Below are 18,242 nucleotides of genomic sequence, written 5' to 3' on the forward strand. Positions count from 1 at the left end.
GGGAATTTCGAGAACAAACTATAAAGTATTCTGTGTCAGAATGTGGTAATATGTCAGTTAGCTCAGACGGAGAGGAGACTTTGAATATGGATATATTGTCTGAATCGCTCCTTTTCATACAGCCGGGCGATGGTGTGTGTTGTTTTAATACATTAAAATTAAGAATGATTTGCATTTTTCTTCTGATTTGCTGATTATGGGACTACTGGCTCTCATAGGCCATATGATATTAAATATTCCAAATGTCATTTAAAATTTTATTAATTTAGCAGACGCTTTTAATCCAAAGCGATTTACAGGTGCATAAATTATTCAACAAGTGAAAAGCATCAAATCCATACATAGCAAAACACGCATGAAGTCCCAATCAGTGCAGCCTTAATTGATTCCAATTACTCATTGTGGTTTACTCGTTTAACTGCATTAACGCACATAATACAAGCTATTTAAACAACACAAATGACACATTTCACATTGTATACATTATGTGCAAACATACAGCCGTAATTCAGAAAATAATTAAACTAATTATATAGGCTGGAATAAAAACGAGTATACAAACGGTCCTCTGGGGATCTGAGTTTGAGGCTGTGTAACAACCTGTTCAGGTGAGAGGAAAACTGTTTTGTAATGTTTTTAAAAGGAAAAAAATACAACATGATTGGTAGACCTTGTGGAATAATCTAGAATTACGTAGAATAATAGGGGACTGACATTTCCCTGTAATCAAGAGATGTTATGCTATACCATTTATCAGCATGTGGGGGCATCCTTGACCTTGACCTTGTTGTCGACGTGATGAGAAACAAGCCACATTTTGGAAATTCATTGAATAAAGGAGAGAAAGGAAAACGGCGAATTTCTCCGATGCAACCATACAACTTTGATCAATAGACTATTGGGAACACGAAGGGAACCAATACGCAGCCATACAAATATTTCCTGAAGATTCGTTAGCTTGTTTGTTCATTTGTAGTGTTTTGCCGGCTTTCTATATTATGTCTGGTCGAAAGAGGTAAGGGGACGAGCACCAATATCTTGAATAGATTTTGTCAAGACCGGAGGCGGTATGTAATAAACGATTTCGCAATGATACTTCTGTGTTTAATTGCTGGTAACTATGTTGGCCAACATATTAGCTAGCCCGGCATACAACTAAGTAATGGGATCAAAAGTGAATTGAACATACCATATGATGGGCCATATGATGTGTGACAAATTAGTTACAAAAGAGTAATTTGGTAACTTGGGTATCATTTACATAGCCAATCGATACAACAGCTGTTGTGCAAAAGTGTTTAGTTTTTTAATCGCACATGCTAAGACACTTTCTACCCATCTAATTAGTATCCATTCTTATGAATGTTTGTTCAATGAACTGTTGCCGGGAAAATGCAAGTTCAGTGCACTGACCTGATATACCTCTATCTGTAGCGAAATTCTCGCATTCTCCCTTGTGTCCGGGATAAATGTAGCGATGGTACGACTAGCGGACATTTGGGATAGTATCGGAATCATGGAGGACCAGCGGGTGGAGCGCATGCAGACCGTGAAGAAACACATTGAGGTTAGAAGCGCTCTTAAGTGTTATTTCACATTCTGTAGTATAGCGGCTACTGGGCCTGTGCAATACCACTTGCAGCCTGCCCTTCTCCTGGCGTCATTTGATGACGTTAACTCTTTTTGTATGTTTTGTCGACATTCCGACTCTGTGCTGATGATCTCCCGTGTGATTTTCTTGCTCAGTCCAAAATGATTGTGTTCACGGTTTTGGCCTTTATTTTCTTGAAGGGTCTCCTGAATCAAATGATTTCAGAGGAGGAGTATTTGAAACGACGAATTGGAAACGATATCACCACTTTCCAGAAGCAGCTGGAGATATTGAGTCAGGAGATGTCTATGGAACCTTTTGAAGTAAGTAGATTCATTTTATTTCAGCTCCAGGCAGAGAACATATGGGAAAATGTAGACTATAATATTTCCCAAAACACCATAGTATGAGGTGGAAACTTGAGGATCACCAACAGGATTCCTTAAATGAAAATATGTACTTCATGTGTAAATGATACAGGCAGACTGTTGGCACCTGATTGACTGCTCTTGTGTGGGCGACCAAGAAACATTTCTCCCTGGGCATCACGATGTTATATGCAGTATCTGCATGTACTACCTGCACCAAGATGCAGGGCTTCCAGTCAAGCCAGTTCTTCAGCAGGTCAAGCCACTCCAAGTTAGACTTGGTGTCATGTGGTTTTAACACCTTCTCTCATCGTTCTCAGTTAATTTAATATATATATATAATATATATTATTAATAAAATATATATATAATTTTTGTTTTTATTATTATTTTTTATTATAAATTTTATTTCAGTGGCATGGATGGTGCAGTGGGCAACACTTCTGCCTCACAGCAAGGAGGACCTGGGTTTGAATCCCGGTCGGCCGGGGCCTCTCTGTGTGGAGTTTGCATGTTCTCCCCGTGTTTGCATGGGTTTCCTCCGGGTACTCCGGTTTTCTCCCACAGTCCAAAGACATGCAGGTTAGGCTGATTGGAGACTCTAAATTGCCCGTGGGTATGAGTGTGTGAGTGAATGGTGTGTGTGCCCTGCGATGGACTGGCGACCTGTCCAGGGTGTATTCCTGGCTTTCGCCCAATGTATGCTGGGATAGGCTCCAGCCCCCCTGCGACCCTGTTCAGGATAAGCGGGTTAGGATAATGAATGAATGAATTTTATTTCAGCTCTGAGAAAATAGGTGAAATAAAATTATTTTACAGAGAAAATATGGGAAAATATAAGATGATATTTCCCAAAATCATGAGGTGGAAACTTGAGGAATACCACCAGGATTCTTTAATCTTATGGTTCTCTCATTGTTCTCAGTTCGAGGAGGGCCTCACAGTTCTGCAGACAGAGAAGAGCCTCCGTCTGCAGGTGGAGGCCCTGGAGAAGGAGAGGAGCGGGCGTCTGGAGGAGCTGCGGAGCCTGCAGCGGCAGGATGAGGATCTGTGCCAGGAGCTCAACGCCTCGGTGTACTACGTCCCCGCCGGCAGCCTGCCCACCCGCGCAGAGCTGCAGGAGCTGCGTGGGCACGTCCAGAGCCTGAGTGAGGAGAAGGTGTCTGTCTGAGCTTGTCCTCCTGGTCAGAGCACCCAGGGAGCCGGGGATACGGACCCTGCATGTACTACACTAACACAGGGATATGGACCCTGCATGTACTACACTAACACAGGGGTACGGACCCTGCATGTACTACACTAACACAGGGGTACGGACCCTGCATGTACTACACTAACACAGGGATACGGACCCTGCATGTACTACACTAACACAGGGGTACGGACCCTGCATGTACTACACTAACACAGCGATACGGACCCTGCATGTACTACACTAACACAGCGATACGGACCCTGCATGTACTACACTAACACAGCGATACGGACCCTGCATGTACTACACTAACACAGGGATACGGACCCTGCATGTACTACGCTAACACAGGGATACGGACCCTGCATGTACTACACTAACACAGGGATACGGACCCTGCATGTACTACACTAACACAGCGATACGGACCCTGCATGTACTACACTAACACAGGGATACGGACCCTGCATGTACTACACTAACACAGGGATACGGACCCTGCATGTACTACACTAACACAGGGATACGGACCCTGCATGTACTACACTAACACAGGGATACGGACCCTGCATGTACTACACTAACACAGGGATACGGACCCTGCATGTACTACACTAACACAGGGATACGGACCCTGCATGTACTACACTAACACAGGGATACGGACCCTGCATGTACTCCACTAACACAGGGATACGGACCCTGCATGTACTACACTAACACAGGGATACGGACCCTGCATGTACTACACTAACACAGGGATACGGACCCTGCATGTACTACGCTAACACAGGGATACGGACCCTGCATGTACTACGCTAACACAGGGATACGGACCCTGCATGTACTACGCTAACACAGCGATACGGACCCTGCATGTACTACGCTAACACAGGGATACGGACCCTGCATGTACTACGCTAACACAGGGATACGGACCCTGCATGTACTACGCTAACACAGGGATACGGACCCTGCATGTACTACACTAACACAGGGATACGGACCCTGCATGTACTACACTAACACAGGGATACGGACCCTGCATGTACTACACTAACACAGCGATACGGACCCTGCATGTACTACACTAACACAGCGATACGGACCCTGCATGTACTACACTAACACAGCGATACGGACCCTGCATGTACTACACTAACACAGCGATACGGACCCTGCATGTACTACACTAACACAGCGATACGGACCCTGCATGTACTACACTAACAGCGATACGGACCCTGCATGTACTACACTAACACAGCGATACGGACCCTGCATGTACTACACTAACACAGCGATACGGACCCTGCATGTACTACACTAACACAGGGATACGGACCCTGCATGTACTACACTAACACAGGGATACGGACCCTGCATGGACTACACTAACACAGGGATACGGACCCTGCATGTACTACACTAACACACCAAACCAATTCTCCCAGTAAAATGTAATTCAGATGTACAGTTTATACACATAACTGTGGTGTTAATTAGGCCATCTCTGTTAAATTGATTGCAGTTTAAAGTATAGACTTCTCTTAATTGTGTGGGCAGTCATGTGAGGCAAATGCCGTATTAACCTTCAATGTGATCAGATAAATATTTTTTTATACTTAGGCATTTTAATGTTCATGAAATTAATTAATGAAGACCATTCACAAAGGTTTGTCACAAATAGATGTATAACCTGAACTGATTTGATTAGTTACTGTGCATTTAGTTGTCATCTCGATGATGGAATAACCTGCTTGCGCAAAATCATGGCCCTAACATTGGGGCCTCACTTTGATGGCGTTTATCAGAGTTTGCTCTGAGCTGCCTTCAGCGTCGTTCACGAGTGGCCTGTGGCCCGTCTCCCCCCAGAGGAGCAGGGTGGTGGTATTCTCAGGCCTCCGGGAGGACATCAGGCTCGTGATGGGCCAGATGGGCCACGAGCCAGAGACCAGCCTGGAGGAGGACGCCGTGTGTGACGATGCCGACATCTTCCTGCTCACGCACGAGAACATCAACGCCCTGCAGCTGCTCCTGTGCCAGGTAACACCGGACCTCGGTGGTACTTTTCACCTGTTCAGAATCAACATCAGAATGGGATGTAGCAGCTGTGATCCCTAGCCTTCAAAAGCAGTGCTGAATTTGGAAAGTTCACTTTTCCTCCACTCTCAATTTGGGAGAGCGCAGACAAGGTGATGTCAGTTTATTAATGTAACGGATGCTTTTATATTGGGCCAAGATTGCATAAGATGGAAAATTAATCTCCATGTTAAAGGATGTAACACAAGATTTGTCAAACAAAATAATACTACTATATAAAAATGAAAACAGCCTTTTCATTTTCTTTCAATTAAATTTAATATGGACATGGAATTTGATACTATGCAGGATTTTCACCTTGAAAATATTGTAAAACAAACATGCTCAGTCCTTAGTATGATACACTGGCAACATGTCTGTGTTCACTCCTGCCCAACACCTTGCTTCTATTTGTGATTCTAAAATCTCCTCTGGCCACTTCTGTGCGTGGACCTTTTTTGTTCTTGTACTGTATCTGAAAAGCACGTGTCCAATATACTGAGCTGAAGTTCTATGGTCCAATAGAACTAGCATAAGAGGAGATGTGTATGGATTGGCTGCTACAGTGGTGAGCTGGGTTTGTGAGAGATTAGCCTTGGTGGCTAACCGTAAAGCAAGTAGCTGGCTAATATTCGGTAACATTTGTCAGTAGCTGCTGTTATTAGCTAATTCAATTCTGTTTTGTGCATCGGCTGGGTCCCACTGCACAGCATTACTGCTTATATTTTCGGGACATTCGACCGGCTTATTCTTTCCTGGGCATGGAGCTCATGCCTAGACTCCCAGACTTTCAGAAGCCTTGATGTCTGATGAAAAATAAAACGACAATGAACTGATTGTGTTTGACATGAGTAACTACTTATGTTACAGGCAGACTGTTAGCAGTAGCTAGTATCACAACTAACAATGTTTAACTCAATACAAACCCGAGTAGAAAGCTAGTTAGCTAAATGGCTTGTGTGAAAGTGACTATTAAAGCCGATGTTTTACTAATCGTAACAGACTAACCGATTTAACGTTTTTGCCTTTTGGACAGCTGGAGATGAAGAGAAAATCACTAACTGCTCTTAGGGACGAACTGGAGGCTAAAGCCGTGTGCCTGTGGAGGCGCCTGGAGTGCCCGGAGCAGGAGCAGCGGGAGTTTCACCACAACCTCCACGGTACCTTGTCTGATCAGATTACACAGGTGAGACTTCCTTCTGTCAGTGCGTCCTGCAATAAACATGCATGTTGGCGCACTGTGGAAATGTGAGCTTAAAATAACAGTTCACCCAAAATAGTAGTTTCAGTGAGATTTGAGTGTAAAATTTTCTAGATTTCACAACTTTATTATTATTTTTTATTCTGTTTTTAGTTCACCACGATATAATGGACCTCTATGGACCACTCCCTTTCTGGTAATCAATGCACCGACATTCGAAAAACAGCAATGTCTCCTTCCAAATATAATGCCACATTTACTCGCAAGCATCAACAGCTCAAAAATGCATATTTAAATATATTTCTGTTGCCGGAACAAACCTACTGTGTCCGCACAAGCAAAGTTTTCCTCTGAAGCACACCCGTATTCTGGGACCGTGTTCTTGTCTTTGTAGTCAGAAGTTGCGAGCTGAAGGGGTTCTTATATGGTCTTGGCACAATCTTGCTAATTAAAATTCACAACTGGCTAATGTATACTTTGATGTTTCAATATGCAACCCAAGCACGGCAAGCAGTGGCCTAAACACTGATTAAAAAATGTATGCTTGCACGGAAAAAAGTTGGTGAGTTCCTGTGATAGAAAATTTTAATTATTGTAATACATTACATTACATTATATTATTGGCATTTGGCAGACGCTCTTATCCAGAGCGACGTACAACAAAGTGCATACCCATAACCAGGGATAAGTTCGCTGAAAGACCCTAGAGGTAAGTACAATTTCAACTGCGACCTGTACAACAAAGATAAGGACAAGGGCCATTTTTTTTTATTATTATTATTATTATTTTTTTTTTTTTTTTTGAACAAACAAACAAACAAACGAGCAAAAGTGACCAAAGTTAACTATCCAAACACTGCTTACCTAGCCAACTAAAAATACCGATACACAAAGCAAGTCACAGAGACAACAATTAAGGTTCACAGGGAGGTAGGGAGGGATGGGGAGAGGTGCTGCTTGAAGAGGTGCGTCTTCAGCTTGCGCTTGAAGGTGGGGAGAGATTCTATAGTTCTGACCTCCACCACCGTGGAGCCAGAACAGACAGTAGTCGTGAGCGTGAGGTGGAGGTTCTGAGAGGGGGAGGTGCCAAGCGGCCTGTGGAGGCTGAACGAAGAGGTCTGGCAGGGGTGTAGGGTCTGATGATTTTTTGCAGATAAGCTGGGGAAGACCCTTTAACTGCTTGGAAGGCTAGCACCAATGTTTTGAATTTGATGCGAGCCATGACAGGCAGCCAGTGGAGGGAAGTAAGCAGGGGGGTGACGTGTGAGTATTTGTGTAATAATGACTGTTATTTATTTATATAGCATACATAAAATGTTGCTCAAAGTGCTTTACTTTCAGTCAATTACAAAGAATTATAAAGACAACACATTGTAGAAAAAAGAACGGAAAATTGTATACAAAACAGGGAGAAAAGAATAACAGTGCTGCAAGACGGCACAAATTTAAAAGCAAAAAATAGTTCTTGGTTGAAAAATTTTTTATTTATTTATTTTTTTGCTCTAACTTCAGTGCATTGATCACCTGAAAAGGAGAGGTCCATGGAGGTCTATTGTATCACAGTGAACTAAAAGTAAAATCTAGAAAATATGTCATTATCTGGATAGATGGATGGTAATTTTTGGGGCGAACTGGCCCTTATTCCTTGCTGTCTTGGCACAGTGGCAAATTGAGTTGGATGGCCTCAGCATGCTGCAGAAGGCCCGGCTGGAGGAGGTGACTGAGAAGATTCGCCTGGAGCTGGTGGAGGCCTGGGACAGATGCATGCTCAGCCCCAAGCAGAGGGAGCCCTTCAACATCCACTTCTGCAGCGGTGAGTGGAGCCCTCGTAAATGCGTCTGCCCTCTTCTGGCCGTGGCTGAACACGGTGAGCGTAGCTGAACGCGGTGAGCGTAGCCGTAGCTGAACGCGGTGAGCGTAGCCGTGGCTGAACGCGGTGAGCGTAACCGTGGCTGAACGCGGTGAGCGTAACCGTGGCTGAACGCGGTGAGCGTAACCGTGGCTGAACGCCGTGAGCGTAACCGTGGCTGAACGCGGTGAGCGTAACCGTGGCTGAACGCGGTGAGCGTAGCCGTGGCTGAACGCGGTGAGCGTAGCCGTGGCTGAACGCGGTGAGCGTAACCGTGGCTGAACGCGGTGAGCGTAACCGTGGCTGAACGCGGTGAGCGTAACCGTGGCTGAACGCGGTGAGCGTAACCGTGGCTGAACGCGGTGAGCGTAACCGTGGCTGAACGCCGTGAGCGTAACCGTGGCTGAACGCGGTGAGCGTAGCCGTGGCTGAACGCGGTGAGCGTAACCGTGGCTGAACGCGGTGAGCGTAGCCGTGGCTGAACGCGGTGAGCGTAACCGTGGCTGAACGCGGTGAGCGTAGCTGAACGCGGTGAGCGTAGCTGAACGCGGTGAGCGTAACCGTGGCTGAACGCGGTGAGCGTAGCTGAACGCGGTGAGCGTAGCTGAACGCGGTGAGCGTAGCCGTGGCTGAACGCGGTGAGCGTAACCGTGGCTGAACGCGGTGAGCGTAACCGTGGCTGAACGCGGTGAGCGTAGCTGAACGCGGTGAGCGTAACCGTGGCTGAACGCGGTGAGCGTAACCGTGGCTGAACACAGTGAGCGTAACCGTGGCTGAACGCGGTGAGCGTAGCTGAACGCGGTGAGCGTAACCGTGGCTGAACGCGGTGAGCGTAGCCGTGGCTCAACGCGGTGAGCGTAACCGTGGCTGAACGCGGTGAGCGTAACCGTGGCTGAACGCGGTGAGCGTAGCCGTGGCTGAACGCGGTGAGCGTAGCCGTGGCTGAACGCGGTGAGCGTAGCCGTGGCTGAACGCGGTGAGCGTAACCGTGGCTCAACGCGGTGAGCGTAGCTGAACGCGGTGAGCGTAACCGTGGCTGAACGCGGTGAGCGTAGCCGTGGCTGAACGCGGTGAGCGTAACCGTGGCTGAACGCGGTGAGCGTAACCGTGGCTGAACGCGGTGAGCGTAGCCGTGGCTGAACGCGGTGAGCGTAGCCGTGGCTGAACGCCGTGAGCGTAACCGTGCTCCACTGTGTCACACAGGTAACTTAACAGAGGAGTTGTTGTCCCGCCACGACGAGGAGCTGCTACAAGTGAAGACCTTCTATGAAAAGGCTCGCCCCCTGTTGGAAACTGTGGAGATGTGGAACAAAAACTGGGTGCTGTTTCAGGATTTTGAGGTGTGGCATGTGGCGGTTAATGTATGGGAGAACACAGATTTTACATACAGTTTGACTCTTAATATCTGTCCTTTCTTTCTGCAGAAAAAAGCATCCGATCCAAATCGGTTCTCCAATCGAGGAGGTACCCTGCTCAAAGAGGCCAAGGAGAGGGTGAGAGTTCAGAAGCTTCTACCCAAGGTACCAAATAACTTGACCGTCTTTATTTTTCCAGTGTGCTGTGACTATTATTATTATTATTATTATTATTATTCAATTTTAAAGGTACAATAGGTAATTTCGGACTTCTAACGGTCAGGAGATGAAATGCAGCAACAAATACGCTCAAACAACAACACTGTTTATCCCTCCCCCTTCTCTGTGAATTTGCTGAAGTTTAAACTCCATTGGCTGTGGCAATTGGAACCAATTTTCAACCATCCATCCATTCATTCATTATCTTAACCCGCTTATCCTGAGCAGGGTCGCCGGGGGGCTGGAGCCTATCCCAGCATACATTGGGCGAAAGGCAGGAATACACCCTGGACAGGTCGCCAGTCCATCGCAGGGCACACACACCATTCACTCACACACTCATACCCACGGGCAATTTAGACTCTCCAATCAGCCTAACCTGCATGTCTTTGGATTGTGGGAGGAAACCGGAGTACCCGGAGGAAACCCACGCAAACACAGGGAGAACATGCAAACTCCTCACAGAGAGGCCCTGGCTGACCAGGATTCGAACCCAGGACCTCCTTGCTGTGAGGCGGCAGTGCTACCATCCATGCCGCCCTAATTTACATCCAATGAGCTTTAATTATTGTACAGCTATAGATGTTTTGGTACAAAAACATCAACTGCATATTTTGAAACCCGAATTTAAAGACTATAAACACAGGTAGAGGGTGAGTCAACATGTCAGTGAGCCTTTTTCAATAATAGGAAGGGATTTACAATGGTCTTGTAACAATATTTTAACACAAACATCTTACCTATTGTACCTTTAACTAACCATTTTAGTTCATAAAATGTTTTAAATGGCGTTATTTAGAGAGTCTGCAGAGGGAAGATGTGAAAGCTGGACATATTTTATAGATAACAGATGGCAATATTGTTCGCACTTTTTCTTTTTGTACCTAAAAGTATAGGCTGAACAGTAGTAAGCAGAGGATTTAAAAGACATTCTTATGAGTGTTTTCGGCATTGTGGTGGAATGAGTAATACTCCGGTGATGTTTTGGAAGCTGGAGGAGGAGCTAAAGACTAGGGTGGAGGCCTGGGAGAAGGAATATGGGACTGTATTCCTGGTGTGGGGTCAGAGGGCCACAGATTACATCACCGGTCAACTGGAGGAACACCAGCAGCAGCGGGGGAAGGAGAAGAACGAGCGTGTGAGTCCCCTCTTAATCTACACTGTTCAACCCAACCAAGTCCCCTCTTAATCTACACTGTTCAACCCAACCAAGTCCCCTCTTAATCTACACTGTTCAACCCAACCAAGTCCCCTCTTAATCTACACTGTTCAACCCAACCAAGTCCCCTCTTAATCTACACTGTTCAACCCAACCAAGTCCCCTCTTGATTTGCATTGACCCTTCCAATGCCCCCCACACTGTAGGCGTCCAGCATTCCGGCATGTACCGTCCTCTTGGGGTACACACGTGCACTCGCCCACTTCACCGTATCACGTTTTTCTCTGTACACCATTGCCTCCAATTTTTGCACCACTGAACTCTCAGATATGCATTTGTCTTGGTGAGGGTTTCATGCATTGTAACCCCACTACAATATCCCTCCCTATGTAGTCTGTTCACATCCTGCATTGGATTCTCAGTCACCTGAGGAAGAGTTGCTCTTCTGTTTTTCCTGTACAAAATCACAGTATTTTGTATTTCATGCCTGGATGTGAGTGTAGTGGTTAAGGTACATGACTGGGGCAGCCTGTAGCGTAGTGGTTAAGGTACATGACTGGGACAGCCTGTAGCGTAGTGGTTAAGGTACATGACTGGGGCAGCCTGTAGTGTAGTGGTTAAGGTACATCACTGGGGCAGCCTGTAGCGTAGTGGTTAAGGTACATGACTGGAGCAGCCTGTAGCGTAGTGGTTAAGGTACATGACTGGGGCAGCCTGTAGTGTAGTGGTTAAGGTACATGACTGGGTTGAAGGTTGGTGGTTTGGTCCCCGGTGTAGCCATAAGATCCACACAGCTATTGGCCCTTGAGCAAGCCACTGCTCCAGGGGGGATTGTCTCCTGCTTGGTGTAATGAACTGAAAATCGCTTTGGATAAAAAAGCGTCACCTAAAATAAGAAAACGCGGCTGCACAGCTAGCAGATGAGGCAACAACACGCAATATTAGCAAGAGTAGCAAAGGAGCAACAGTATGCCAAAACGAGCACGGCAGCAGAATGAGCCAGGCAGCACTATGGCTTTAGCATGTAGAGTGAGCCAGGCAGCACTATGGCTTTAGCATGCAGAATGAGCCAGGCAGCGCTATGGCTTTAGCATGCAGAATGAGCCAGGCAGCGCTATGGCTTTAGCATGCAGAATGAGCCAGGCAGCGCTATGGCTTTAGCATGCAGAATGAGCCAGGCAGCGCTATGGCTTTAGCATGCAGACTGAGCCAGGCAGTGCTATGTCTTTAGCATGCAGAGTGAGCCAGGCAGCGCTATGGCTTTAGCATGCAGAATGAGCCAGGCAGCAAGGCAGCAGAGTTCCAGAGCAGGGCAATTTGAGCAATCCAGCAACAGCACAGCTAGCAGGCAGCAGCAACCTGGCAGAACAGCAGCAGTGCAGCAGCAGAATGAGCACTGTGTGAACAGTAAGGTAGTTTAAGAGGGCCATATTAAAATGTAAGTGTCATGCAAGTGGACAGCGATTCTCGAGTTGTCTGTTCGAACTCCCTCTGCAGCCATGGCATCATTTGGCCATGATGACGATCCTCTTGTGGTGATTTCTGTGCAGATAATCTGTAGAATACTGGTTTAATTTTGGTTTAATTCCAGATGACAAAGAAAGGGGAGAACACTCTATTAAAAGCACAGTCAAAGAGATCCCAAACAGGAGTCACTGGAGGCATGACGCCCAGCAAGACGAGAAAGGTAACATCTCCTGAGAGCACCATTTAGACTGAATGCTGTGTATTCTAATTGAAGATTTGAGTAAAAACATATCTCTCAATTCTCAAAATGTAGACATTCTTAATGGGAAGGAAAAATGACTTTTGGAACATTGTCTTTCATCATTGTCTGATCAGTTAGTGGCAGATGGTACACACTTTTTAGCATACTCGTAATCATATTGCTATTACATTTGTAATTAAAAAATGTTTCTTTGCAAATGGCTTAAAGTAGACTGGCTTCGCTTTTGGTATTCGTACAGTGGACATGTCCTGTTTTGGAACTGCGAATAGCAGGGGTTCTTTTTGTAGTTCTCTGACAGTATGCCCACATTATACAGTGAGGCACTGGGTGACGTATTCAGTGACCTTACCTATAAACGGATTGGCCTGCTTTCAACCTGTTCCCATTACTTTTTCTTATTATGAAGAAATGTGTTAACTGAATAATAAATCTCAATAAATATGAGTAGATTAAGCGCCATTTTTGTATTTTCTTGGTGTCATGAAATTTAAATCTAAACATTCATCCTCTAAATTGGTGAAGTCGGAGCTGTCCGCCATATCGCTTTGGCTAGCCAAGTTAGGTTACGGTGCTATTTTAATGCTAATGCAATTACTGGATTTTGTCATGTGATCGCCTGGATGGGTGTCCCCCCATAAACCAGTCTCTGCGTTCAAGGCTGGAGTTTGAGCGCCGTTACCTTCTGGGAAAAACAGGCTGGAAATGCAAGCGGGTTCAAGGGTTACCCTCAGAAGGTACCTTGAGATACCTGATGCCTGGGTTCATGAATAGTAACCATTTCATTTTGGGCATGTCATTTTCAAGCTTTTCACAAAAAAAAAGGCTGATACTTAAGAGGTTAATGTATCCCAAGATCCAAGAAGGCAGCTTAACGGTCTCTAGTGTGTTGGCATTCACATTGCAGCATGTAGAGGTGCCTTTGCCAGACACAAACGTTACGCACATTTGTTCAATTAATCATTTTGAAGTTTCTGCCCTCCCTGCTTTCTGCAGACGCCCAATCAGACGATGGTGCGAACAAACAGCTTCAGCTGGGCCAGCCCCAGTGGCACCTCCCTCAGCGTGTCTGTCAAGTCAACACCGTCTTCACAGAAGGTACGCGCGCAGGTGGACAATGAAGTCAGTTTTACATTGGCTCAATGTTCAGTCCAGCTGAATTTTGGAATATTATAGGTGTGTTTATTCAATACAGACACTTGTCCAAAACATTTTTTATTATGTCCATGTTAATTTTACTTTCTTGGTGTGGCCACTTCTTAGACTTTCCTTATTCCTTGGAAAAGAAACTGATGAGCAGTGCCTTTTTTCAATCTAATTAAATTTCACCAGAAAACTGTCTTTTTTTTTTTTTTTGGTGACCAAATTTTTATTTTTTATTTAACAAATATGAATATTTGAATTGCCCTGTGATGGACTGGCGACCTGTCCAGGGTGTATTCCTGCCTTTCGCCCAATGTATGCTGGGATAGGCTCCAGCCCCCCTGCGACCCTGTTCAGGATAAGCGGGTTAAGATAATGGATGGATGGATGGAATATTTGAATATTTTACTGTAGTTTTTCTCTCTTAAAAGATTAAATGTTAACAATATTGAATAACGTTGTGGCCACTTAGCTCCAAAACTGATTTGCAGTGGGGCAAACCCAAAAATGTGTGAAGGTTCTGACGGACCGTGACTCACAGAGGAGCGAGCTTTGTGATGAGACGTTTTCTAGGTGTTATGGACAGTGTGTTCAATGAAGAAAGTTGTATTAAATGTCTACAAAAGGTGGCGCACTGCGTGTAGTATACAACGCAGCGTTTCATTTACACAGATCAAAAGCAATCAAGACATGGGTAATTCTTCCGACATTTAGAAAAGTTGTAGAATGAAATGCTTACCGTCAGCTGATTGGGCCCTGCGCCTCTCCATGTGCAGAAGAACAGGACGCTGGACGTGAGTTCACGGACCCCACTGCAGGAGTTCAGCAGCGCGAAGAAACACACCGAGATCAGCAGCTACTCTGTATTCACTGTGAGTTCTCATCTCACACTGTGCCCACTATTTTATGAACAAGAACAAGGTTTATGCTATGACTGAACACTGTAGGTGGCTGAAGAGAGAACCAAGTCTTGATCTGGTTCAGAAAGAAATGCCCAGAAATGGGCAACAATAGGTACCCAAATGTCCTTTGTAGCCATTCTTACGGTAGCATTTGATTGAGGCTTTTAAAGGAATTAACAAAGTGAATTATAGGCTAAACTCTTCAGGGTGAGTTTGGTTAGCCGAACAAGAGGGCACAAATGGAAATTTGCAAAGGAGAAATTCCGTACAGATATTAGGAAGTATTCTTTCACACAGTGGTGACACAATGGCCCATTCTCGCCATTACATTGTGTTATGTTAACAAATCATTACAAAAAGGTGAGTCCGTTCCTTTGGTTCACCAAAAAGATTCGCTCAAAAAGAACGAATCGTTTATGAACAGCACACTAGCAGTCTTCCCTATTAGGGGTGTTTAGAAAGGACCCTAGCTGTATTTGTATCTGAAGTTGTTGAGATGGCAAACCTATTTGTATTTAGATAAAATGAAAATGGGTTTGTTTTGAAGTGGAAGTGGGCTTTGCTTCACAGGGGGAAAATGTAAAAACTGGCAGACAATCCTGATTATAATTTTTTTTCTTTTGACACTCCAGTAGTTGGGTTATTAAAGCATTCATGTTATTGTTCTACAATCTCCTATTATACTGTAATAATGATGTATCACAATAGACTAACATGTAATGCAAAAGCAAATGGCTAAAAATTGAGCTAAATATTTCATGGCACCAATGCAACTCTGAAATGTTCTTGCTAATGTTAGATACAATTCAAAATAATTACACCATTCATGTAGCAAAACAAGTATTTGAATACCAAAATGTATGTAACTAATAGGAGCTCCACTTTTCTGATACCACTAGTTCAGGTGATAAAGCCTGTTTATTATAAATATTAAAAAGGAGGCATGGATTTGAATTTGGTTGTAAAATGGGTTTTTTTTTTTTCTCCATGGCAAAGAAGCATTCTGTTGTGATGGAGTGACATTTAGCAATACGCAGAGAATGTCATCACCTGGTTAAAAGTTCAGTCTTACATTTTTTTTTTTTTTTGTCTTGTTGATCGATGCAAGGACAATGTAGCTTTAATATTTGGATCAATGAGGACATTGGATTACCCATCAAGCAAACATGGAAGTAGATTTTCATAGCGTGAGCAAATGAATGTAAACCAAAATCAAAACATTATTTGAAGTTATTATTTGAATACAAATAATATTTAAGAAACTTGTGCTTTGCTGAATGTGTTCAGATTTGGGAACATCCCTACTTGCTATGCACCTGTGTATAGCAATGAAGCAAGAATAGTCGGTCGGGTTAAACAAAATGGGTCGGTATGCAGGTAAGTCGGGTCAAAAAAAATGCTGGCAGAAGCGCATTACAATCTTGCAAAGAACAGCAGACAGAAGTGGGTTTAAATAGACAGATAACAAGTAGACATGTGGAATCAGAATCAGGAAACGATGAACAGGTGAAATGAATAATGAAAACAGACAATGGTAATTGGGATAGAAAAGGCGAAAGCGTGTGGGACTTCTAAAAATAGAGGCAAAAAAACACAGATCATGACCATTATGTTGCATGTGCAGAGTTTAACCTTGTGTCCACCTCATGTTTCAGAGTACTCTTTCCAAGAAGGGGAGCAGGGATGCTGTCCTGAACTCAACAGCAAAGGATGTTCTTTAATGACTGCCAAACATTATTTGTTTGTTTAGAAGTGGTATCGGTATCAAATATTTCCTACATTTTAGCTTTTGGTTTTAAATGGATAATAATTCTTGTGATTGAATAAGCCATGGGGAGTTCTGTGTGTGTGTGTGTGGTTTTTCAAGAAAGGTTTCTGTGAATCTTGAAAAAGTGTAGCGTCTGTCATGATTGTGATTTATAACATTTGTTTTATTTTTTATTTTTACAGAATTGTGATCATTGAGAGGTGTATATATATAATTCTCAGCTGCTTTTGCAGAAGTTAGCCATTTCTTTTACCATTTTATTAAACTTTATTTCCAGAGTCAGGAGGCATATTTACTTCTTTAAATGTTTTTTTACTTTTGTCTTCAGAACTAGGCATCTTTACACTACATTGAATTTCTTAATTTGCGCACACTAAGCTAACAAGGTGTGCCTGCATTTTATTCTTTTAGGCAGCATTATTTGATGATGTTCTCTCCTGTATTTTATTCAAATAAATTTGTAAATATTGCATTTTCTAATCTCATGTTTTGTATAGTGAATTTTTTGCCTCTTTAGAAAGTGTCTGCACAAGGTAAAGGATATTCTGCCCCAAAAGATTACCGATCTCAATTTAGACAATTCAGGAAATTAACTGAAATTCAGTTAATTAAAATACCCCCATGCCGCATGTTTCAATTTGTTAATTAAATTTCAATTCAATGCAGCCAATCTAACCAAGTTGAAAGCATTAAAACTCACGGTTCTATATGTATGAACAATTTTACAATGCCACTGCTTTAGCGATAACGGTTCCTTATTTTGTAACGTGGGGTAAAAACATGCAACAGGGAACTTGTCTTCTCTGCATGACTGGAATCCACAGATCAGGGTATTGTCTACACAGATCAGATCAGGGTATTGTCTACACAGATCAGATCATGGTATTGTTTGCTCAGATCAGGGTATTGTCTGCACAGATCAGATCAGGGTATGGTCTACACAGATCAGGGTATTGTCTATACAGTTCAGGGCATTGTCTACACAGATCAGATCAGGGTATTGTCGATACAGTTCAGGGCATTGTCTGCACAGATCAGGGTATTGTCTACACCAGGGGTGTCCAATCTTATCCAGAAAGGGCCGGTGTGTGTGCAGGTTGTTTTAGCATAGGACTAAGACAGCTGATTCTACTCTTCAAGGTCTTGATTAAAGACCACGATTAGTTCATTAGTATAATCAGGTGTGTTGCCTCTCCAAGGAATCACCACCTTAACGTGGTGGAGGGGTTTGTGTGTCCCGGTGATCCTGGGAGCTATGTTGTCGGGGGCATTAGCATTAGCCCCCAGTAGGGTCTCCCAAGGCAAATTGGTCCCGGGGGAGGGGCCAGACTAAGAGCGATTCAAAGACTCCATGACACGGCCTCACAGATACCCAGCTACCTCTCCCGGACAAGGGAAAAACCGAGGCCCCCTTCTGGAGCCAGACCCGGGAGGGGAGCTCATTGGCGAGCGTATGGTGGCTGGGTCTTATCCCATGGGGCCCGGCCGGGCACAGCCCGAACTGGTAACATGGGGTCGCTGCCCTGTGGGCTCACCACCCGCAGGGGTTGGCATTGGAGTCGGGTGCTTTGCCCAACGGGCAGTAGGCAAAGGCGGGGCTCCAGGCGTGCTGATCCTCGGCATCGCAGACTAGCTCTGGGGACTTGGAAGGAACCGGAGCTAGTGCGGGAGGCAGAGCGGTACC

At 44.6% G+C, this 18,242-nt stretch overlaps 1 protein-coding gene across 4 annotated transcripts; it reads left to right on the top strand.

Moving 5' to 3' along the window:
* The first annotated feature begins 466 nt into the window (after positions 1-466).
* On the top strand, positions 467-16,854 carry LOC133141249 (protein regulator of cytokinesis 1-like). Of its 4 annotated transcripts, none has more exons than XM_061261734.1 (14): positions 467-608; positions 1,435-1,567; positions 1,792-1,914; positions 2,885-3,118; positions 5,030-5,200; positions 6,273-6,422; positions 8,100-8,250; positions 9,490-9,626; positions 9,711-9,806; positions 10,852-10,998; positions 12,611-12,706; positions 13,742-13,843; positions 14,665-14,760; positions 16,446-16,853. In XM_061261734.1, exons 2-14 carry the CDS (start codon positions 1,478-1,480, stop codon positions 16,509-16,511), a joined length of 1,659 nt encoding a protein of 552 aa, XP_061117718.1. In that variant the 5' UTR covers positions 467-608; positions 1,435-1,477; the 3' UTR covers positions 16,512-16,853. The 4 variants fall into 4 exon arrangements, with proteins under 4 accessions (XP_061117718.1, XP_061117717.1, XP_061117716.1 ...); XM_061261733.1 differs by lacking the exon at positions 467-608 and adding an exon at positions 762-1,015 and having other exon boundaries at positions 9,490-9,605; positions 16,446-16,854; XM_061261732.1 differs by lacking the exon at positions 467-608 and adding an exon at positions 762-1,015.
* Positions 16,855-18,242: the final 1,388 nt, after the last annotated feature.

The sequence above is a fragment of the Conger conger genome, chromosome 11 (assembly GCF_963514075.1).
Source record: "Conger conger chromosome 11, fConCon1.1, whole genome shotgun sequence".
NCBI classification, from domain to species: domain Eukaryota; kingdom Metazoa; phylum Chordata; class Actinopteri; order Anguilliformes; family Congridae; genus Conger; species Conger conger.

Coding starts and splice junctions, on each gene's coding strand:
- LOC133141249 (XM_061261732.1), top strand. Junction 12,707..13,741: donor CGCCCAGCAAGACGAGAAAG/GTAACATCTCCT, acceptor TGCTTTCTGCAG/ACGCCCAATCAGACGATGGT. Junction 14,761..16,445: donor GCAGCTACTCTGTATTCACT/GTGAGTTCTCAT, acceptor CTCATGTTTCAG/AGTACTCTTTCCAAGAAGGG.